Genomic DNA, 24,377 nt, shown 5'->3' on the forward strand with positions numbered 1-24,377 from the left:
TGTTTAAAATGTCAAACAGTGATGCATTTGATAAAGTAGGATTGAAAATATGTATTTGGCTCATGTGATCATGGCGTTTGATTATTAGTTGGTATAGTTCCTATTAGCCTTGGTACTTTGGACGGTATAACATATATATGCCATACGCACTTTGGTCGGTATTTGTTCATCGAATAATCAAACCATCGGTCGCTAAAAACATGTCGGTCGCTATAGCCTATACCGACACCATATTCAGCGTCAGCTGTTAAGTGTCGCCATAGATCTGTAGCGACCGATGGGACGTCTCTATATCGATATATAACGACCCATTGTGCAACGTTACTCTGGGGCTGTGGTGTAGTGTACCTTTCGGCTCTTCGCCGGGGAAGGTACAAGACCCCTCACAATCACCGGGAGATGGCCACGAACAATCACCAACTCATGCCAATCCTCCTCCGCTGCTCCAAGCTATCTAGGTGGGGGCAACCAGCAAGAGTAACAAGAAAACCGCAGCTAGAACGATCCCCAAGTGCCACTAGATGCAATCACTCAAGCAAATGCACTTGGAATCACTCCCAATCTCACAAAGATGAATAATCTATGAAGGAGATAAGTGGGAGGTGTTTGCTTAGGCTCACAAGGATGTCAAGTATGTTAGAATGCCAAGTAAGTGAGTCCTAAGCCGGCCAACACGTATTTATAGGCCCCTCAAACAAATAGAGTCGTTGGCTCTTTCACTGGGCAAAACACGGGGTCATCGGACGTTCTTTAGGGGGCACCAGACGCTCAAACCCCTACGTCTGGTGCTCTGGAAACAGCCACGTGTCGGAGTCTAACGGTAACCTGCAAAGCACCGGACGCTCCTAAGTTGGCACCGGACGCGTCCGGTGCACACCGGTCTTAAACGCAGAGAGGTTCGCAAAACGCGCAGGGCACCGAGCGCTGAGCACCAGACCGTCCGGTGCTCACCGGACTTAAACCCAGCGAGGAAAACAAACGGACCTCACCCTGGACACGTACCACCGGACGCACAAGCCTGCGTCCGGTGCGTGTCGTCCAGTGCCTTACCCTAGCTGGGCCAGGCACTGACTACACCGGACGCACAGACTCAGCGTCTGGTGCCTCAGTGGCCAGCGTCCGGTGAGTATTTCTCAGTGAGAAACACTCTCGTGGCTTCTCCAATTTTCCCACTCGTGCAATAGAAAATATGCACTTCATTTTCTCAAAAAGCGTCGAATCTCGCCTCGCAAGCTTGGCGGGAGGGAGAGAGGAACCCATCCTCTCTCTACCCTTCAGACTCCACCTCCTTCTCAAAGTGTGCCAACACCACAGTGTGTAAACCAACATGTGTACGTGTGTTAGCATTTTCACAATCATTTTCTTCGAAGGAGTTAAGTTAGCTCACTAGGTTCTAAATGCATGCACATGAACAATGACACCTAGTGGCACTTGATAACCGCTTAGCCAAAGAATTCCCCTCTTTATAGTACGGCTATCTATACTAAATGTGATCACACCCTCTATGGTGTCTTGATCATCAAAACCAAAACCCTAAGCAATACCTTTGCCTTGAACTCCATAGGGTTTTGTTTTTCTCTTTCTTCTTTTCCAAGTTGAGCAGTTGATCATTTTGTGGTCATCACCATCATCATTATGATCATCATTTGCTCCATCACTTGGCATGTACCAACCTCATTAAGTCCACACACACTTAGCATAGAGGTTAGTACTAGGTTTTCATCAATTATCTAAAACCAAACAAGGGCTTTCAATGGGCCCTGCCCAGCTCCTGTGCACGCAATCACCTACTTCCAATTATCTCCTATTAAATTCTTGTTGGGCCTCCTGTTCCTAGCACTCCTCTTGGGCCCATTACCGTCCTTGTCTTCTGGGTTTACAGTAGTCGTAGTACCCGTGTTAACATTCCCCCGGTCTTGAGAACCTGCTTGACCCCAAGCAGGAGCGCAAGGGAACGCTTGATGAATAGCTGTCAGGTTCTCCCAAGTTGCCATGTTAGCGGGCTAATCAGACCACTCAACCAGCACTTGCTCCACCTGGTCTGTACCATCAAGTATGATGCGACGCTACAAGATGGACAAGGGAATGCAAGGAAGCTCAATATTAGATGGAATTTTAGAAGTTACCATTGTTCCAGGAAGCACCGCTGGTTTGAGCTGGGAGACATGAAAAACTAGATGTATCGCACATGAAGCTGGCAGCGTCAATCGGTAAGCCACTGTACCAACGCGTGCTTCGACTTTGTATGGACCAAAGTATTTGAAAGCCAGTTTTTGATTGGATCTGGGAGCTAAGGTGGATTGCACGTATGGCTGCAATTTCACGAACACCGAATCCCCCACTTCAAATTGTCGTTCAGACCGTTTCTTATCTACCTAGCGCTTCATCCTCTCTTTTGCACGAGACAGATGCTGATGAACGAGCTCAGACATGACACGCCTTTCTTGGAGCCAAACGGCTAAATCCGGAATGAAGACTGAATCAGTAGCAGAAATACCAAAATGGTGTGGACTGTGGCCATAGAGAGCCTCAAATGGTGAACAACCCAAAGCAGAGTGGGGGGCAGTATTATACCAATACTCCGCCAGAGGCAGCCATGTTAGCCACTTTGAAGGACAGGCATTGGCGAAGCAGCGGAGAAATGTTTCCATAGACTGATTCAGACGTTCTGTCTGGCCATCACTCTATGGGTGGTAACTAGAGCTCATCCGAAGTTTGACATCAGCTAAGCGGAAGAGCTCACGCCAGAATGAACTCGTGAAAATTCGATCCTGGTCTGAGATGATAGCAGTAGGCAGCCCATGCAGACGGTAGATCTGATTCAACAACAATTGTGCTACCCCAGCAGCTGTAAATGGATGTGAAAGTGGTATAAAATGAGCATATTTTGTGAATGAATCAATGACCACGAAAATACAATTAGAAGCCCTTGGAACGGGGCAGCCCTTCAACAAAATCTAAAGAAATTACTTCCCAAGTAGAATTGGGCACTGGTAATGGTTGAAGTAAGCCTAGCAGACGTGCACGATCTGGCTTGGCTTGCTGGCATGTGAGACAAGAAGCAACAAAGTCACGAACATCTGCTTTCATTCCTTTCCAAGCAAAGAGTTGCTTCATGCGAGCATATGTAGCTGGAAAGCCAGAGTGGCCCCCTAAGGCACTAGAGTGGCAAGCTTGCAGCAATTTTTGATGCAGAAGAGGGTTGGCACCCACCCAGATGCGCTGATTGTATCGTAAAATACCATCCTTCAAGGAATACTAGGGTACGACAGAAGGATTGATTGCTAGCTTAGCGAGGAGATCAGTGGTAAAGGGATCAGCCACATAACCATCCACCAATTGTTGTATCCATTGAGGAGTGACTACTGACATTGCTGCACAAACAGAGTTGGGGTCATTTCACCGGGACAAGGCATCTGCGGCTCTGTTAGTACTGCCTCGCTTGTACACAATTCGTTATTGGAGACCCAATAACTTGGAGAACAATTTATGTTGCCAAGTAGTATGAAGCCGCTGCTCAGTGAGTTGGACTAGGCTCTGTTGATCACTGAAAATTGTAAACTCAGCTGATCGCAAATATTGGCGCCATTGTTGTACAGCTAATAACAATGCCATATATTCCTTTTCATAAGTGCTTAATCCCTTGGACTTAGGTCCCAACGCACGGCTGATATAAGCAAGAGGATGACCATCCTAAGTCAACACAGCACCAATACCAGAAGGACTCGCATCTGTTTCGATGCAAAATGGACACGAAAAATTGGGCAGAGCCAATACCGGAGCAGAAACTAGAGCTTATTTAAGAGCTTGAAAGGCCGCTTGATGTACCAAAGTCCAACGGTAGACTGTATTCTTGTGAAGTAGTTCGGTCAACTGTTTTGCAATCAAGGCGAAATGCCACACAAACTTACGATAATATCCCGCAAGGTCCAAAAATCCGTGGAGTTCACGGACGTTCGCCGGAGAGAGCCATGAAGAAACAGCAGAGCCCTTCTCAGGGTCGGTGGCAACACCAGCACTGCTAATGATATGGCCTAGATAACTAATCTGCCGTTGAGCAAAGGCACATTTTGAAAGTTTGAGCTTCCACTGATTGGTACGAAGCAAAGCGAAGACTTGTCGCAAATGATCTAGATGCTCTTCATAAGAACGGTTGTATATGAGGATATCATCAAAAATACCAAAACAAACTTCATCAGTAGCGGTGCTAGAGTGGAGTTCATAGCTTCTTGAAATGTTCCTGGCACCTCACTTAAGCCGAACGGCATGACCTTGAACTCATATTGCCCAAAATGTATTTGAAAAGCTCTTTTGAATTCTTCCCCCGGTTGCAAAAGAATTTGGTGGAATCTGTTAGAAAATTAGACATTTTAATGCTTGATTTAATCCAGAAAATTACACATAAAAGTGTGGTGACATATATATGCATGTATGCAATTTTATCACTACTCAGATTAGAATAAACATTGCAAATATTACTGAAACTACAGCAGACATACTGAAAATGAAAAACAATCGTTTAAGATTGTACCCCGATGAGGGACCAGTGCCGAAGGCACTGGCGGCTCCATTCACACTAGTCGACATAGTGTGTTGCTTGAAGTAGTGGACCTCAGTCGGTGCAGAAAGATGTTTGTAGTGCAGTCCCACGAACATCCACCTGGAAGAAGATGAAGACGAAGTAGTCGCAGTCCCGAACGTCCACCACGAAGAAGACGATCCCGATCCGCCACAGTGGAAGAAGACGATCTCGCCGGCGAGCAGTCGCGGAAGACGCTCCCCAAAAACCTGATTGCTCGCACACCCGAGCAGGTGTCTTGATGTAGGGCGTCGAGTTCTGGAGGCCTGCTGTCCCGATCTCTGTGCGCGCAGAGGTTCGGGACGGGGACGAACAAGAGCAACTCGACAGGAGAGGGGTGATTGTGTTGTGTCTCGCAGGGAAGGAAAGTGTGTCACGCGTATGGAATATATAGGCCCTAGGAGAAAACGTCTGATTAATGGCAATCAATCACAATTAATTGTCATTAACGAGTCAGTCAATTAGCAATTAATTGCCATTAATTGCACAACGGTCAGATCCCGTTAGACCCCGTTTTCCTCCCTTTCCTTATTCACCACGAGTGTGCCACGTCATGTCTCGTCTGGACCTCGTATGTCACGTCACGTCACGACTCGACCTCGACAAAGCAAGGCAAGGCAAGGCACGGCATGGCACAGCTCGGCTCGGCGGCGGTGGCAGCACGCGCGCGTTTGGCACCCTTTTCCCTTTCTCAACTTCTCCATAGGAGCTATCAAAGGCCACCTATTTAAGTTGAGTTAACACATGGTCAATCATCAATACAGTACTAAACCGTTTTCATTATACCATTTATTATGGGCCCTTGAATTAATCATCAAATATAATTATGGGCTAAAAGCCCATTTATATTCAACAGTCCCCACCTATTTCTAGAGCACATAAGAAAAGCTCTCAAATTTCCATGTCATTTCATATACCAATTGTTTCGATGGAGACTGTTAAGTTGAAGTTCCACCTAGAGTACAGACTACACTTAGTCACACCTTGAACAATAGACTATGGCTTGAATTGCAAGTTTTGTGTGATATAAGTTTCATCTAAACTCATAACTGATACCGGGTTGCATGAACATCCCCTCTGGATGAAGCATATAAGTCATACTTCTAGCCCATTCATGAGTATCTAGAGACCACCCAAATCTCACAGACTGTGACTAGCAGTCAAACTCATATAGGTGTATTCCTTTAAGATGTTCTGTAGGACAACATCTATCGCTTCACAAGCCGCTTTGGAATACATTAAGGTATATAACCAGCCTTCCTTACAGACTTAGGGAAGAAGTGCAATTGAGATGAGTTAAGTAAAGGGTATTTCCTCACAATCTACTTCTAGCTTGTTTCACCATTCTACTCCATGGGATCTCCGATCATATAGAATAGGTTGCCACCATGGTAGACCTTACGTGGGTCTCAAACCCATCTCACTCGATGCACTATCTATCACATTACGTGATAGTCCCTTTGTGAATTGATCTGCCAGATTCTTAGGCGTATGGACATAGTCCAACGCTATAACTCTAGAGTTTCTCAATTTTCTAACAGTCTTCAAACGCCGTTTGACATGCCTTGTGGACTTCATGTTGTCCTTAGAACTGTTGACTTTTGTGATCACCGTTTGATTGTCATAGTTCATGGAAATAGCCGGCACAGGTTTTTCAACCACCAGTAGATCCATGAGGAGTTCACGAAGCCACTCGGCCTTAGCGCCGGCGGTGTCTAATGCTGTGAGTTCTGCTTCCATGGTTGACTTCGTTAAGATAGTCTGCTTGCAAGACTTCCATGAAACAGCGCCACCTCCAAGCAGAAACACATATCCGCTTGTGGCCTTTAAAACATCAGCATCAGATATCCAATTGGCATCACAATAACCCTTTAATACCTTGGGGTATCCGATCTAGTGAATGTCATAGCTCACAGTACCTTCCAAATAGCGCATTACTCTCTCAAGAGCTTGCCAGTGAATATCTCTCGGATTTGACATAAACTGGCTAAGTTTGCTAACTGCAAACGAGATATGAGGCCTCGTGGCACTTGCAAAGTACATCAGTGAGCCTATAATTTGGGAGAATCTTAGTTGATCCCTTGCTATTCTTCGATTTTTCCTCAATAGCACACTAGGATCATACGGCGTAGGAGCAAATTGAAAGTCACTCTACCCAAAGCGACTTAAAATCTTTTCCACATAGTGGGATTGCACTAGTTTAATCCCACCATTGCCTTCTCTTAAAAGCTTAATGTTTAGAATAACATCAGCTTCTCCCAAATCTTTCATCTCAAAGTTATTAGACAAAAAGTCTTTAACTTCCTTGGTCACATCAACGCTTGTCCCAAGGATTAGTATGTCATCCATGTACAGACAAAGGATCACACCTTAACCCCCACCAAACCGATAGTACACACATTTGTCAGCTTCATTAACAGCAAAGCCGACAGAAGTTAAAGTTCTATCAAACTTCTCATGCCATTATTTTGGAGCTTGTTTTAGGCCATATAGGGATATTAGTAGCTTACACACCTTGACCTTTTGACCATTTGTTACAAATCCATCAGGCTGATCCATATAGATCTCTTCCTCTAACTCTCCATTTAGGAAAGTTGTCTTCACATCCATCTAATGAATGAGAAGACCATGAGAGGCAGCCAAGGATAGTAACACTCGAATTGTTGTCAAACGGGCAACTGGTGAATAAGTATCAAAGAAATCTTCCCCTTCTCTTTGGGTATAACCCTTAGCCATAAGCCTAGCCTTGTACCTCTCAATTGTACCATCAGGCCTAAGCTTTTTCTTGAACACCCATTTACACCCTATAGGTTTACACCCATAAGGCCATTCAACCACTTCCTATCGACGAAAGCTAGATGGCAATCTACCTTGGGGTATACCCACGGTAGTAGTTTATCGGCACACAGGTGCGCAAGCTACGAACTTGACGGTGACCCAAGACACAGATAAGGTTTTTATCTAGGTTCGACCACCGTGTGGGCGTAATACCTACGTCCTGCGTCTGATTGTATTGTTGTGGATTGCGTCGAGTTGAGATGATATGTCCTAGGGGGGTCCCTTGCCTCTCTTTATATAGTCCAGAAGGCAGGGTTACAGATCTAGAAACTAATCCTAGTCGGTTACAATTGCCATAGATAACACGATATCAATTCCTATTCTAACTGACTAGGATCTGGCTTGATCTCCACGTCTTGTTTCCTTGTATGAGACTCCGAGCAGTTGGATCAAGCCTCGAACTGTCTCGTGATGGGCCAAGCCTCCTGGCTCAAGTCTAGCCGTAAGGGTATAGGAGTTTATACCCCCACAGCTAGTCCCCGAGCTCCATGTATTATGATGCAACACGCCGTCTTGAGCTTCTTTGACTAGCAAGACTTGACATCTTTGATAACCAGGAAAGTCGCTCGAACAATTGTAACGATATTTTGACCAACCTTGAAAGCCAGTTGACCAACATCAACATCGAAGAAGCCGGTTGTTCAAAGAATGCATGGTGCTCTTGAGAAAAAACATTTCTTTCCTGATGAAGTGTGTCCACTTTACTTTTCTGCATAGTAAAGTCTGCCAAAAATAAGCAAGTTCACCGCAAGGTGAAGTGTGCCCACTTAGTCCCCGAGCCTGGTAGTAGGTGACGTAGGCACGTGGTGCCAGGGTCAAAATGAAAAAGTCCTCATAGAAAATCTGATATTGAGATGCATCGCCAGATGCATCGTACCGATGTAGTCCCCGAGCTTGCTGGAAGGCGAAGCATGAGCCTTGTAGCAAGGTCTAAAAAATTAAAATTATCCCTCAGTTGTATATGAGTCCAATTTATATGTAACTCAGAAGAGCAATCCCCAAACTGAGAAGAGCACGGTTGGGAACGTGAACGTGCTCGGTGGTCGGCACAGTCCCCGAGCACGTCATGCTCGACGATTGGTGCAGCCCCCAGATTTTCTAAAGATCGGACTAGTCAAATAGGCGAACTGGTCGACCATTCCCCGAGCATATGGTGATCGGTGCAGTCCCTAGTTTGTCGATTGGGCAAACTGGTCGACCAGTCCCCGAGCGTATCGTGCTCTATGGTCGGTACAGTCCCCAGTTCGTTGATTGGGCAAACTGGTCGACCAGTCCCCGAGCCCATCGTGCTCGGTGGTCGGTACATTCCCTGGTTTGTCGATTGGGCGAACTGGCCGACCAGTCCCCAAGCCCATCGTGCTCGTTAGTCGGTACAATCCCCGAGCATATCATGTTCGTCTGGCCAAAGATTGTGCTTATCTTTTAAAAAAATCGTATCGCCGTATTAATGTTCGATGTGACAGAGCGTCCTGCCATATTGTCAGTCTGTTGCATAAAAAGGGGCACCTGCTAACTGTGCAGCTGCTCTTTGCGCGGACCAAGAAAAGGAAACCAACAATCATTCAGAAAGGCTGCCAAATGAACTGCGATAATTCTTGAAAATTGAAACGCCACAACTACCGCAAGATCCGCCCACTTCCCCAAAATGCGGGAAGTGGAAAAGGTGGTTTTGCTGTTATAAAGGTCTTGATGTTATGTCCATATTTTTACCCAGCAGTTGCATAGCAGCCTCCTGCCTTTGCCACTACTGCCTCCTGCCTTCGCCATCCTCACCATCCTCAACACCCAGTTCAAAGCTCTTCCTGCTACGACAATGGTGAAGAGCGATTCAAAGAAGAGGGCCCAGATGATGGCCAAAGAGTGGAAAAAGTCTCGGAGCAACACGAGGTCCCTCAACGACCTCGTCGGAATGGGACTCCTGCACAACCACGAGCTCGGCGGCTGGAGGGCACCAGAGGGAGAGAGTTACCCCGAGCCCTGCGCCGGTGAGATCATAGTCTTTGAGGATTACTTCAAAAGGGGGTTTAGGGTTCCCATTCATCCTTTTCTTCAAGGTCTTCTCCTTTACTATGAGATCGGGATTTGCAATCTGCACCCAAACTCTATTCCAGACGAGTGGTGCCTTGCCCGACGAGTGGTCGGGAATTTCCTCGCCCGACGAGTGATGCCTTGCCAGAGGAGAGTGCACTCGGTGTACGAGTACGTGGGAAGCCAAGACCTGACCAGGATGCACCGGGACAGCTTGGAAAAATCAGAGATCCAGCGGTTGATGAACGAGTTATTCAACCTAGCTGACAACAACTTCGTTCGAAGTGATGATTGTTGACACTTGCTAACACCACTTGAATACTAGGTTGTCATCCCCAGCATGGCACTAGAGTGTACTATGGTATTTATACGCACACAGATAATCCGCAAGCGCACGGATACCGTTGAAGCTTTTACCCGGTTAAAGGTTTTATCGTATCCACAGGGAAACGGGAGAACTGATCTACGCTCTAACTTAACCAAGATAGATAGATAGGTATAAATAGGAAAGATAGTAGAATTGAATAAGAACAATATTAAAGGTAAGATAACAATGGGTAATAATATGGGAATAGAGAGTAGAGCAATTCTAGTATATGGGCGATGGTAGCAGAATAGAGAGGATAACTATGGTTTCTCTACTTCAAAGGGGTATGTCTATGTCTGGGACGAACCACGTGATAAGAGTACACCACAAAGGATGCTTATCCATAGGCCGATAAACCCTACCCGTCCTGCTAACGAGAGGTGGACTACAAGGGACCAACGTAACTGTCACCTACGCGGCCTACCACACGATCCAGCTAGTCAGGGGATATCCACAAGTAATCTAGGTCTAAGCACCACGCTTACACCTATACTACAACTCTAACCTATAGGGTCCTATAGATTAGAAGTACTCAAAAGAGTTGTGAACCAGAACATACATGATTAGTAATTGCATAATGAATTAGAAGTAGATTACCAGAGTCATCCCATGAGCAAGCTTGATTAGAGCTTGATCATGGCGAAGTACAACCGGAGGAAGAACCGACAGGCCGGCCTCTCCTCTAATCCTCCTTCGCTCTCCATCTCGCTACTATCAAGATCTACTCTAGTTTAGAGAAGAGAGGAGAGCTCTCATCTCTAAACCCTAGCTTTTGCTCTGTCTATGAATAATGAATAATGATCAAGGGGTGCCTCCTCCAGGGGCCAGGGGGTCTGGTTTTATAGTCCCCTCAAGTGAACCTGGGCCGTCGGATCAAACCGACATTGATTGAACGGTTATTCCTGATCCTTTAGGTCGGTGGAGCATAATTCGCGAGATTGAGCGTGATTGGCCGAAAAAGGTGGGCGTGCGTCCTAAGGACTTGGGCGGGCGCCCTGTCCCTGACTCCGTTCGGTCTCCGCTTCCTTCCCGTGGCTTCTGGAGTCTTCTAGATGTAAGATAATTGCGCAGCACGTTAATATCTCTATGTAATCCCGACGTGTGGGCCTTTCTTCCGTATTTCCTGATAACCCCCTGCAGAAATAGACAAACACCAAAACTCGTGGAATTCTGTCAGATAAAACCCTAAGTCTAGATGTTGATTTCATTTGGATCCTTTTCTTTGTTTATTTGATAATTAAATTTGATACTTAAGGACCGTCAACAAACTCCCCCAAGCTTACCTCTTGCTCGTCCCTAAGCAAGGATAGACTCAGCTATGGATCATAAGTTGTTGCAATATCTTTAAAAATTGACGGTACACATGCTTTTAAATAAGTTCTCATCTCTGAGTTAGAGTAAACTGTCAAGAACTAAAACTTACTTACTTTACCTTTCACCATGGGACTTGTAACCGTCACTTCTGTCTTGAGTAGTTAAAAGATAGAACAGTCTAGCCAAGTGTCATGTCTCTTATTCTTGATCAGCTATAGCTCTGGAGTTTTTGCAGATTTTCAAATAAAACTCAGAGATTCCTTTGTATGACTCTCTCATATCTCTCTTTTGTGGTATTTCTGGATCCTTACCAAGGCAGTGATGGTATATGCCTTCTCTCAAAATATGTGGTATTTGTGGTATAAGGCATAGTGACATTGCCTTCTCTCTCACCCTACTCTAATAAGGCTTTAATATCTGGAGCTCATAGGTGGGAGATAAAGTATACATACTTACAAGACATTTATTGTATAGTCAAACCATGGATCCAAAGAAACAAATCAATAAGCCAAATCAAGATGTGCATGTGTGGCGAATGAATGGTGTATAGTGATGATGGTGATAACAATGGTGAAAGTCTAATTCTACTTTTGCTCTTATGAGGGGATACATACCTTCCTTGCTTTTTGAAACTTTATGAGGAGAATGAGATGCTCTTCTTTTTCTTTCCTCTCAGGTGGGTATCTTGTACCCCTAATTCTACTGTCGGACACTTGTCCATTTTTACCTCTCGTCTCACTTTTTCTTTCTTTCGAGGTTCCGGGCACTTGCCCCTTTTTATTTCCTCGTTTATTTTTTTATTTTCTTCTTTTTTTCAGAGCACTCATCTCTTGAGATAATATAGCAAGTGGTAGTAGCAAGATAACTTGAGCATTTATTTCACAAGGGAAAACAGAAATATTTTTGGCTATTCTCTCCCGGATTAGGAGTAGAATATTTTTAGATGGTTCTGGAGATGGACATGGATGGATATATGTGGATGCTACTTCCGGAGTAGAAGTAGCATATATGAGTGAACGTGCAAGTGAATCTTGATTTAACCACATGACAAGCTCCTAAGAGTCTACACAGCTTGACCACACTCAATGCTCATAAGCAGTAAATAGTAAATGTGTGGCTCAAAGTCTAGCAAGCATGTATATATGGCTGTGGTAGGAATTTAAACTCTCATCATACAGGAACTCATCATGCAATATTTTAAAGATTTTTCAAAGATAAAATTCTCCAGAATTCTAGCATCTCTAGGAACAGATAAACAGCAGCTCAACCTTCCCATATCATATCCGTTAACAACTTAGATTTCAGATCAAGTTTTCATCCCACAAGTTTAGATCTAGAGCAAGCTTTAAATTATAACAGTTATGTCTAAACTTGAGAGAGAACTTCAAATTTGCAAATTAGGCAGAGCAACTATTCATCATATCCATGCTAGAGTTTTATTATTAAGATTCAGATTAGCATAGCCACTTTATTTATTTATTAAACACACTAAGCAAAAGATATATATATAAGCACAAAATCTTTATTTGGGTTTTCATAGTTTATGTATTTTAATATTCTAATATAATATAAGTATAAAGATAGGTAGAAATACTTAGCGAGATAAATGGGGGTGCTCTCCCCCAAGCTAAATTTTGACGTAATTTCTCTTGATGTAGCTAGCAGGTGGCAGAGGTGTATTTGAAAGTTAGCAGCATTCGGACAGCGATTAGAATGTCCTCCGTCTGCTAGTCTTCTTGATTCTTAAATTCTGTGGAGCTCAAATAGACAACAAAGCTTGTGGAACTAATTAAGTGTTAGCATAAATATCTAGCCTTCATCACGTTGAGCTTCCTCAGTAAATATTACTCCCTGTTTTTATATTTTTATTTTATAAAGTAGAAAAGAAATATTTATTTTATTTTTGTGCCACCACAGTGAAGGTACCTATGGGTTTTATGCCACTCGTATACTCACATGGGGCTTAGTATTTTTTAACATTTTTATTTTCTTTTCAAGATAGCATGATTAACTAATAATCTATTTAAGGAAAGTAAATAATTAAAGGGAAAAGGGAATGCAGAAAGGATAAATATGGATAACTACCGATCTTACCTTTCGGCGAGGGTTCAATGTTTTAAGTCTTCTTGACAAGACTTCTCAACGTGTTCATTCTTCAGGTGCGTCATTTGATTCAGGTGCGGACCTTGACGTCTGCACTTTTTAATACGGTGTCACCCATGTTCTTCGTTTGCCCAGCAGTTCGAAGTGCGGTGTTACCAGTATCTTGCTCAGTGTGTTTGTGCTCGTAGTGTACCTGCTCATAGAGACAAGGCAGAGATCAAGTGCATGGGCCCTGTTGGTGGGAAAACACCAACAGAACCAAAAGTGTATTTGTTCTTCTCTAACCTTAAGCATGGTGAGCAAGACAAAGTTGATGAATAATAAGTTCATGAATGTAGCACTTATAACATTTGTCAGATCAGATCGCTTCAACCTTATGGAAAGATAATCTGTATATATCTTTTTCTTTATATCTCTCAATGATTGAATGTGTAACATTTTAGCTCATATGATTAGGAGTGTGGGATCATGGATGTAGTACTAGGGACAAAGATTAAAGGACTAAACATGTTGAATCAGTTGGGTTGGTTAATCTAGAGTTGTAAATCATACATGTTTGTCTCTTTTATTTATGTGAACGCCAGAACCAAGGAGAAGCTTATAAAAGTGATAGTCAAGTACCTTAAGATGTTACCTTGCTTGAAAAGTGATGGTACAGTATCACCTTGTGGAAGCTTTCCTTTCTTAGCGGTTGTGCATCGTGTTTGTGGCACCCTCCATGGATCATCTCTCTATGATGAATGAGCTATGTCCTTCTTGTGCAAATTGTTAAACTTCATGTGTCACTCTCTTCGTCTCTGATGTGAGTTTATCTCAGGACTTCCCAAATCGATATTGAAAGTTTTTCTGCAGGGGTTAGTCCGACAAAATATACCAATATCTACTCAAGCAGTTTTTTTTAGTTCAATAACCAAACTAGACTCCATGTCTAATCAGATTAAGGAAGGCTATTCAACCTAAGCACCATGCTTAATTTAAAAGCCAATGGAAGTATGGCGAGTACTTCCAAACCAACACTTGCTAGTAAATAGACAAAGGTAGCATGACAGCATTTATAGAGATCTACTCAAGTAGAGATGAAGTAGTGTGATTAGTATTTAACAAATTGAGCATGTCTCAAAGGTAGGGACAACCAGCATAGCAACATGGCAAAGGATGTTTTTATGTAAAGTACTCCCCCAAGCTTGAATTTTTGCAAAATTCAAGTTTGGATGAATTTAATTCAATGTTGTATGATGATTGGTTGGACATACCTTGTGCTTGTCATTCATCCGATCTTCTTGCTCCAATCCTGGAAAGGTTAGTGACAAGAATACCCGAAGGAATATTTTTTTACAATTATCCTTATATGCTCAATACATAAGGTAATGTTGCAAATAATTAAAGGCTCATGTTACGATCTGATCAATGCTTATTTTAAGACACTAAGCTTGTCCTTGGGAAACCATCAGTTTATGTCGGCGAGATCTGCTATATTTATTATAGACATATGCATCGACAACCACCCTTTTAAAGTTTTTATAAATAGAAAGGAAGAGGGGGTTGGAGATCTCAAGTGTGGTGATGTCGGAGAGACCAATAGATTGGGAAGATGTTGCATATGAGCATGGAGTAAACGAAGTGGCTATGAAATAAATTCCATGCTCATTAATGTTATCTTCGTCTCCAATCTGAATGTTCGGAGTTTCTCCTGGATTGGTCTCACCTATGTCCTCTTCTATAGTTGGAGGAATCTCATCTTCAAAGGGAGTCAAGAACTCACCATTTGAAATTGAGTCAAAGTCAGAATCCATTATGGCTTCTTCCTTATCCATCCATTCTACACATTCTAGCCATTTGGAACTTGTGATCAAAATAGGGGAGGTGTTAGAATTTTCTATATGGCTTAGCTCTCCTTCTATGGCATTACTTGACATGCCATCCCTATGGTCTTCATGACTCCTATGGTTTGGTCGTCTTGGTGAATTGCTAGGATCATCATGAGACTGAAAAGAAGAGGGATAAGAGGGATCTCTAAGGTTAAGGATGGATTTAGAACTTGTGAACATGGAAGGGGAGTAGATAGAATTGTCTATATGGCTTAGCTCTCCTTCACTTGATATGTCATCCTCGACTTCTTCATGATAGGAACCAGGACATTCTCTAAGAGAAACATTATTGCAAGGATTTGAATTATCCCTGCTTGAAGGTCTCTTATAGAACCAGAAGTCTAAACCATCAGCATCTAAAAGATTTAAGGTCAGAATTCCTTCCTCCCTTGGAGAATTTTGGGGTATTGATGGTTTAGGATCGATAGCTAAAGTTTGGGATTGAAGTGGTTGTGATCTGGCTATCGAAACTTCTTCTTCTTGTCTAGGAACTGGTTCTTTCTCTTTCTCAGGGATATAAAAGCTAGGAGACTTTCCGCTCATTAAATCAATCAAATTCCAAGCTTCTCTAGCGGATAGGTGGTGGAAAGATCCTCCAGAGGCCGCATGAAGGGTTTGCTTATCTTCCCTACTAAGGCCCTCAAAAAAGTGGATTAGAAGAACTTCTTCTGGAATAGAAAGCTTTGGGCCAGTGAGAGTAAGGTTAATAAAGCGGTCACATGATTTGCCAAGAGATTCTTCTTCTAGTTGTCTAAAAGAAAGAATCTCACGCCGAAGTTCCACCACTTTGGAGATTGGAAAATATTTAGAAAGAAAACTACTATATAACTCCTTCCAATCTCCATGAACACTCCCTACTTTGAGTTTATACCAATGTCTAGCTTTTCTCGTTAAAGAGAACGGAAAGAGCTTCCATTTAAGGGTCTCATCGGACATGCCTTCTATGCGAAGGAGGTCACAGACTCGATAAAACTCTCTTAGGTGTGTGTATGGGTTTTCCTCACCTTCTCCTGAGAAAGGTTGCTTTTGAATAAATTCTATGTATTCGAGGTCTATCTCAAAACTAGATGCTATGATAGGCTTTGAAGATTTTGGTGGTTCGAGATGTGTGCCCATAGGTCTATGAAATTCATTGATAGACATGTTTGAATTCATGATAGACCAGAGATCAAGGATTAGATAAGAAGAAAGAATAGCAGAGATGAGGCAAAGGATAAAAGAAAAATATTTTTTTATTTATTTTTTTTTATAAAATGATTAAACTAGTTCGTAGTCAACTCAGCAACCGTTTCCCCAGCAACGGCGCCAAAAATGCTTGTTGACACATGCTAACACCACTTGAATACTAGGTTGTCATCCCCAGCATGGCACTAGAGTGTACTATGGTATTTATACGCACACAGATAATCCGCAAACGCACGGATACCGTTGAAGCTTTTACCCGGTTAAAGGTTTTATCGTATCCACAGGGAAACGGGAGAACTGATCTACGCTCTAACTTAACCAAGATAGATAGATAGGTATAAATAGGAAAGGTAGTAGAATTGAATAAGAACAATATTAAAGGTAAGATAACAATGGGTAATAATATGGGAATAGAGAGTAGAGCAATTCTAGTATATGGGCGATGGTAGCAGAATAGAGAGGATAACTATGGTTTCTCTACTTCAAAGGGGTATGTCTATGTCTGGGACGAACCACGTGATAAGAGTACACCACAAAGGATGCTTATCCATAGGCCGATAAACCCTACCCGTCCTGCTAACGAGAGGTGGACTACAAGGGACCAACGTAACTGTCACCTACGCGGCCTTCCACACGATCCAGCTAGTCAGGGGATATCCACAAGTAATCTAGGTCTAAGCACCACGCTTACACCTATACTACAACTCTAACCTATAGGGTCCTATAGATTAGAAGTACTCAAAAGAGTTGTGAACCAGAACATACATGATTAGTAATTGCATAATGAATTAGAAGTAGATTACCAGAGTCATCCCATGAGCAAGCTTGATTAGAGCTTGATCATGGCGAAGTACAACCGGAGGAAGAACCGACAGGCCGGCCTCTCCTCTAATCCTCCTTCGCTCTCCATCTCGCTACTATCAAGATCTACTCTAGTTTAGAGAAGAGAGGAGAGCTCTCATCTCTAAACCCTAGCTTTTGCTCTGTCTATGAATAATGAATAATGATCAAGGGGTGCCTCCTCCAGGGGCCAGGGGGTCTGGTTTTATAGTCCCCTCAAGTGAACCTGGGCCGTCGGATCAAACCGACATTGATTGAACGGTTATTCTTGATCATTTAGGTCGGTGGAGCATAATCCACGAGATTGAGCGTGATTGGCCGAAAAAGGTGGGCGGGCGCCCTGTCCCTGACTCCGTTCGGTCTCCGCTTCCTTCCCGTGGCTTCTGGAGTCTTCTAGATGTAAGATAATTGCGCAGCACGTTAATATCTCTATGTAATCCCGACGTGTGGGCCTTTCTTCCGTATTTCCTGATAACCCCCTGCAGAAATAGACAAACACCAAAACTCGTGGAATTCTGTCAGATAAAACCCTAAGTCTAGATGTTGATTTCATTTGGATCCTTTTCTTTGTTTATTTGATAATTAAATTTGATACTTAAGGACCGTCAACAATGATCGGATGCATGCCTTCAAGCTAGGCCGACCAGCTCCTAAGGTAAATGAATACCTTGGTTTATTTGTATTGCTATTTGAATACTGTAGCCTTTTGACTGAATGACTTGTTGCCTTTGTATCGCAGATAGGAGATATTGACCGGTGCTCGGTGTATGTGTCACTGGCACCCGGTATGGACCATCCTGCTGGGGTGGACCCGCCGGCAGACAATGCTGTTCGGTGTCTCCAATACACCAGCAGCGACGAGGACCAGAGCCGTCCAGCACCGACCATGGATGACAGGGTGGCTAGGAAAAGGCCAATGGTTGTGGAGCCATCCCCCACGGAAGCAATTCTAGCGGGGATGGCTGCAGACCCTTCGATGGGCCAAGGATCGACCAGCCATGCCCCCAAGCGTCGCCGGCTTGTGAGGATTGTCGACGACGACAACGAAGAGGACGAGACGGCCCCGTCCTTGGTCCGGAGACCACACGGCCGCCCTAACGTCGCGCCGATCGACGCTGGTTGGGTGACCAGGGACCCGCCTGCCGCGCACGTCGAGCCGGTACATCCTAGAGGAATAGAAGCGGCAGCGGTGGCCGGACGAACCAGGAGAAGGTTCTTCACGGCGGCGCACCAGAGCTCCGACCTGTAAGTTATAAATAGTGTCACTGCGCTCTCTTTATTTTTTTACGAAGTTTGATGTTGGTATGGTAATTGGCATTATCTCTTCTTTGTTAGTGCGGCCTCGGATGTTGATCCGGGCAACGTTGCCGGCCAGAGAACAGCCGAACCGGCAGTTGCCGATGAAAATGCCGCCGAGCAGACCGCCCGCGAGCAGCCCGTGGAGTAGCCTGCGGTTGTGACCGTGGCAAAGACCGCCGAGGAGGACCCGGCTCAAGATAAGGCCGGGGCGAGTACCCCGACAAGGGGTGATGAGACTCCCCCGAGCAGCGTTGCAGAGGAGGGAGACAAGGTCCCGACCCCCCTCCATCTGAAGAAGAGAGGGCCCCAACTCCAGCCCCAGCGGAGGCTTCCACGCCAGAAGGCTCCCCTAGCCGGGGTAAGGGTCCTCTGATACCCGTTACCGTGGCTGGGGGTAGCGTGGAGGACTAGGGGGCCCAGGCGGCCTCCGATGATGAAGTGGAGGAAATCCAAGGGCGCCCCCACGATGGTCGCCAACATGTTTATGTGTGGCGCCAGCTTGGGGACCACTGGGCCGGCCACAAGGAGATTGCCGAGACCGAGGAGGCCCAGAGGGTAGAGCGCGCTGCTAAGTGGCTTGTTGATGAAGTTAAGGTGAGTGGTCTTATGTTCTGCTGGAGTATGTATATACTGTTGCTTGTTCACTGTGTAATATGTATATTTCTTGCAGGGTGCAATGAAAACGGCGAAGTACCGAAAAATGAGCTTCGACCAAATCGAAGGTGTGGTCGCCTAGAACAAGGCCTTGACTGCAAAGGTGGACCACCTTCGGTTGGAGGCCGAAAGGGAGGCGGCCGAGAAGGCGGTTCAAGAGGAGCGTTTGCTGGACCTGAATCGGCGACTAGCCGACAAGGACCATGCGAAAAGGGGTAAGTTAAGTGGTCCGAGCAGTTGCAATTAACCACGTGGTCGGTTTTGATGACAAACAATTGTTGCCTCAGGTCTGGAGGAGGAGATCGAGCGTCTCCGAAAAGAGATGGACCAGCTCGACCAGGAGCGTGCCAGTGTGATGGAGACCGACTGCAGGGTTGGCGAGGAACTGAAGAACAAGAATCGGGAGTTGGCTGGTAAGAGCTGTTTCGTCCTTTTCGACCACGTAGTTCTCTCTTCTTTTTATACTGCCGTAGCATGTTGCTGACTATTTGCTTGGTTTTGTCGTAGTGCTTAAAGTCAACACTAAGAAGCACCTCGATGAGTTGGTCAAGGAACGGTACTCCTGGAAGACGAACTGCATCAAGCTCTGGAAAGGAGTTGCCCCAGTACTTGACTTGATCAGTCCCGAGCTCCCTAAGGACCAGCCCCGCGCGCCGAAACTGACCCCGGTCGAAAAGGTGCAGCAAGCGTGGGGCTGGCTTCAGCAATTCGTCAAGGATGCCGGGGAGTTTGCCGAAGCACACGTCCTCAGCATGGTACGCGCTCACTACCCTTTGGTCGATCTGTCCTGGCTAGAGAGGAGGTATCTGAAAGAGGTTGGTCTGAAGGAGGCAGATGACCTTCGCATCAGTCTGCTCGACCTATCGTCGATAGTGATCGGCGATATAAACCTCTGTGGGACGTCAACCCCCCCCCCCCCGATCAGCTGGGATCAGACAGGTCGGATAGGGAGTTGTCGGGGGCGTCGATTGCGGGAGATGGGCGGTCGACGCCTGTGGTCTCGACCAGCCAGGCGCCGGTGGCCCCGACCCCTTCGGCGGGACAAGATAACCGTGCGGGTGATCAGCCTGAGCAGTAGGTTTATAGAGTAGTCTGTAGGAGTAGACTAGAAGCCGCCCAGAGGGGTGTTTATTGTAAACTTTGTATATAAAGTTTGTAATAAATTTTGAGAACCATGGTTTTGAGCGCTGTGAATAAATTTGCTTGAGTGATGTATCACTGAATCATGTTGATTGCCCTTGAGGAGTTTGTCGAGGAAAGTTATTGTAGCACTTGTCGAGTATTCTGCATATGTAAAAGTATATGGCAAAAAAGGCAAACTTTATTATTATTCATCAAAAAAGATTTACAAGCAAAATGTACTGAAACTTAGGGATAGAAGCGTCGTAGTTTGTCTATGTGCCAGGAGTTGGGCAAGCGTGTTCCATCTGGGTACGCCAGTCTATAAGATGTAGGGCGTGTAACTTCGACGACCACAAAAGGTCCCACCTAGGGTGTAGATAACTTGTGCATTCCCTCCTGGCTTGTTTTCCATTTGAGTACCAGATCACCGACCACGAAGGAGCGGTCTTTGACGTTCTTATTGTGGTATCGCCTAATGGCCTCGAGATACTTTGCTGTTCGAAGGCAGGAAGTCAAGTGTCTCTCTTCTGTGCAGTTGATTTCGAGTTCTCTAGCGAGTTCTGCTGAAGACTGGTCGAAATGTTCGACTCTTGGAGATCCAAAGGCTACGTTCGAGGGGAGCACTGCCTCGACTAGGCTGTGTTCGAAGACCCCAGACCACGGCTGGTAACTCTTTCATCCACCACCCTGGTGCCCTATCATTTTCCATGTACAACCTTTTCTTTAGAGCATCAATAATCATTCCATTTGCTCACTCGACTTGATCGTTGGCTCGCGGATGGGCTACCGACACGTAGTTTATGACTATGCCTCTGTCATCACAGAAGTCCCAGAATATAGTGCCGGTGAACTGAGTGCCTAGGTCGGTGATTATGCTGTTGGGAACCCTAAATCTATGTATGATTTGATTGAGGAATTCCACAGCCTTCTCGGAAGTCGCTTTGACTAGTGGCATGTACTCGATCCACTTCGAGAACTTGTCGATTAGCACGAACACGAATTTGAAATTGTCAGGAGCCGGTTTGAATGGCCCGATCATGTCAAGACCCCAACAGGCAAATGGCCAAGACGACGGAATCATCTGGATCTCATGAGCAGGTACGTGGGTCCGCTTGGTGAAGAACTGGCATCCTTCGCAATGTCAGACCAGTTTCTCGGCGTCGGCGATTGCGGTTGGCCAGTAAAAACCTGCTCGGAAAGCCTTCCCGACCAGTGTTCTAGAGGCGGCGTGGTTGCCACAGGATCCAACATGTATGTCATCCAATAACTTGATGCCATCGTCTTGGGATATGCATTTCAACAAGACTTCTGAGTTTGCGTTCTTACGCATAAGTCTACCATCGACCAGTATGTAATTTTTAGAGCACCGGATAAGTCGCTCGTTCTCCGTTTTGTCTTGAAATCTCGAACCATCCGAGAGATACTTGACGAAAGGAGTGCGCCAGTCATGGCCGCCGGTTGTCAGAGTGGCGTCCCCTACGAGCAGTGTCTCATTGGGTGGCTTGTTGACCAGGTCCGTCCCGACGCTTGGCGTGTGAATGTCCTGAACAAAAACACCTTGTGGAATCTGTGCTCGGGACGATCCTATCTTTGACAGCGCATCTGCTGCTTGATTCCTGTCCCGGACCACGTGGATGTACTCTATGCCGTAAAAATTTGATTCCCACCTCCAGATTTCTTTACAGTAGAGGTTTGACTCCCAGTTCGACAGCCAATCGGATGTCATGCAAGCATGCTTCGTACTCGGCGACGTTGTTGGATGCTGGGAAGAGGATCCTAAGGACGTAGCGAAGTTTGTCCTTGTTTGGTGAAATAAAAAGTATTCCGACACTGGCTCCATTGATGTTTAAGGACCCGTCGAAGAACATTGACCAGCGATCCAAGACAACTGGAGAGGGTGGTTCGTTGAGATCCGTCCATTCCACGATGAAGTCGACTAGGGCTTGAGACTTCACGGTAGTGTGACTCTGAAAATCCAAAAAAAATGGGCATAACTCCATTGCCCATTTTACAGTTCTTCTGTTGGCGTCCTTGTTGCACAAAATGTCCCCCAACGGAAAACTGGTAGTAACTAAAACCTGATGGCCGTCGAAATAGTGCTTCAGCTTTCTTGAGGTGATTAAGATGGCGTAGATTAGCTTTTGTATCTGGGGATACCTAGTCTTGGATTTGTTTAGGACTTCGCTTATGAAGTATACTGGCCTCTGGACTTTGTAGACGTGGCCTGGTTCGTCCCGCTCGACCACGAGCACCGTGGAAATGACCCGATCAGTTGCTGCTATATAAAGGAGCAGGTCCTCGTTGGGTTGAGGTGCGGTGAGGACGGGTGGTGAGGTGAGGAAAGTTTTGAGCTAGGTGAACGCAGCGTTGGCCTCTTCTGTCCAGGAGAATTTTTCCGATGCTTTTAGAAGTCTGAAGAAGAGAAGCCCTTTTTCCCCCTAGCCTAGAGATAAACCGGCTGAGAGCATCCATGCACCCCGTGAGCTTTTGAATATCTTTGACATTCCAGGGTGGTCACATATCGAGCACCGCCTTGACTTTTGAGGGGTTCGGCCGTATGTCATCGCGGCTGACGACGTTACCGAGCAGTAGACTAGAGGGAACCCCGAAGATGCACTTTTTGGGGTTAAGCTTCCACTTGTATTTATTTAATGCTTTAAAAGTGCGGTCTAAGTTGTCAATCAGGGTGCTCGCATCCCTAGTTTTGACGACAACGTCGTCGACGTAAGCCTCGATGAGGTCATCACGTATCTCGTCATGGAGGCATTGCTGAATAGCGCGTTGATAGGTGGCTCCGGCGTTTTTGAGTCCGAAGGACATGGTGGTATAGCAATACGCACCGAAAGGAGAGATGAAGGAAGTTTTAATTTGGTCGCCTTCCTTTAGCGAGATTTGATGGTAACCAGAGTAACAGTCGAGAAAAGAGAGTAGTTTGCATCCAGCTGTTGAATCGACCACCTCGTCGATACAAGGGAGACCAAAAGGATCTTTAGGACATTGTTTATTGAGATCAGTGTAATCAACGCACATTCTCCATTCATTATTCTTTTTTCTTACAAGGACTGGATTGGCGAGCCAATCGGGGTGATACACTTCTTTAATAAATCCGCTGCTAAAAGTCGTGTGATCTCTGTCCTAATAGCCTCCTTTTTGTCACGAGCGAACCGTCGTAGCTTCTGCTTGATAGGTCTTGCGGTCTTTGAGACGTTTAAGGAGTGCTCGATCAGGCTTTGTGGGACGCCGGGCATGTGAGCGGGTCCATGCGAAAACGCTTATGTTGTCCTTTAGAAACCTGGCGAGCGCGTCTTCCTATTTGGCGTCCAGGTTGGCCCCGATAAGAGCCGTCTTCTCTCGGCTGCCGTCGACCAGTTGTACTTCCTTGTGCTCTTTGGACTTGGAGCTTTTTCTTGGAGTCTCCTGCTCGGGTAGTTGGAGCTGGTCGGGTGGAACTTGCGTGGCTTGTGCTACGGTTTTTGCCATGCGAATCGAGAGATCAATTGCCTCAGTGATCTTGAAGCTTTTCTCTTCACAAGTGTATGCAGTGTAGACGTTGCCTTTGACGGTTAAGACGCCCTTTTCGGTTGGCATCTTGAGGACTAGGTATGAGTAGTGTGGAACTGCCATGAATTTTGGAAGCGAAGGACGGCCTAGAATTGCGTGGTAAGTCCCGTCAAAGTCGGCGACCATAAAGTTGATGAACTCTGTTCGGAAGTGGTCTGGTGTTCCGAGCTCGACAGGCAGCGTTATCTGGCCAAGGGGTACTGAACTTTGACCCGGTAAGACGCCCCAGAACTGAGCGTCATACGGTTTCAGCTGCGCCGAAGTTAGCTTGAGAGTAGGCAAGCTGTTGCGGAAAAGGATATCGACGGAGCTACCCCCGTCAACGAGCACGCGCTCGAACCTGACGCTGTTGATGCACGGGTCCAGGATCAGTGGGAAGCGCCCTAGTTCCGGGATGGCGGCCCACTAGTCCTGCCTGTTGAAGGAAATCTCTCGGTGCGACCAGGGAGGGAATTTAGGATCAGCGATCAGACCATCAATGCTGTCCACATTAAGACAAGCCCTCTTCAAGAGCTTTCTTTCTCATTTTGACTCGATGGAGACTTTTCCTCCAAAGATGGAGTGTACCACGTCGGTGGGACTGACATATTGGTGTCATGGGTCCCTATCCTGGTCGTCG

General features: G+C 45.5%; 1 protein-coding gene across 1 annotated transcript; it reads left to right on the forward strand.

The window, feature by feature from the left end:
- LOC110432761 lies at positions 17,910–24,145 on the forward strand. The gene is made up of 7 exons (XM_021453568.1): positions 17,910–18,367; positions 18,458–18,560; positions 18,920–19,015; positions 19,092–19,143; positions 19,363–19,488; positions 19,583–19,830; positions 24,026–24,145. Exons 1-7 carry the CDS (start codon positions 17,910–17,912, stop codon positions 24,143–24,145), a joined length of 1,203 nt encoding a protein of 400 aa, XP_021309243.1.

This window comes from Sorghum bicolor, chromosome 2, assembly GCF_000003195.3.
Source record: "Sorghum bicolor cultivar BTx623 chromosome 2, Sorghum_bicolor_NCBIv3, whole genome shotgun sequence".
Taxonomy (NCBI): domain Eukaryota; kingdom Viridiplantae; phylum Streptophyta; class Magnoliopsida; order Poales; family Poaceae; genus Sorghum; species Sorghum bicolor.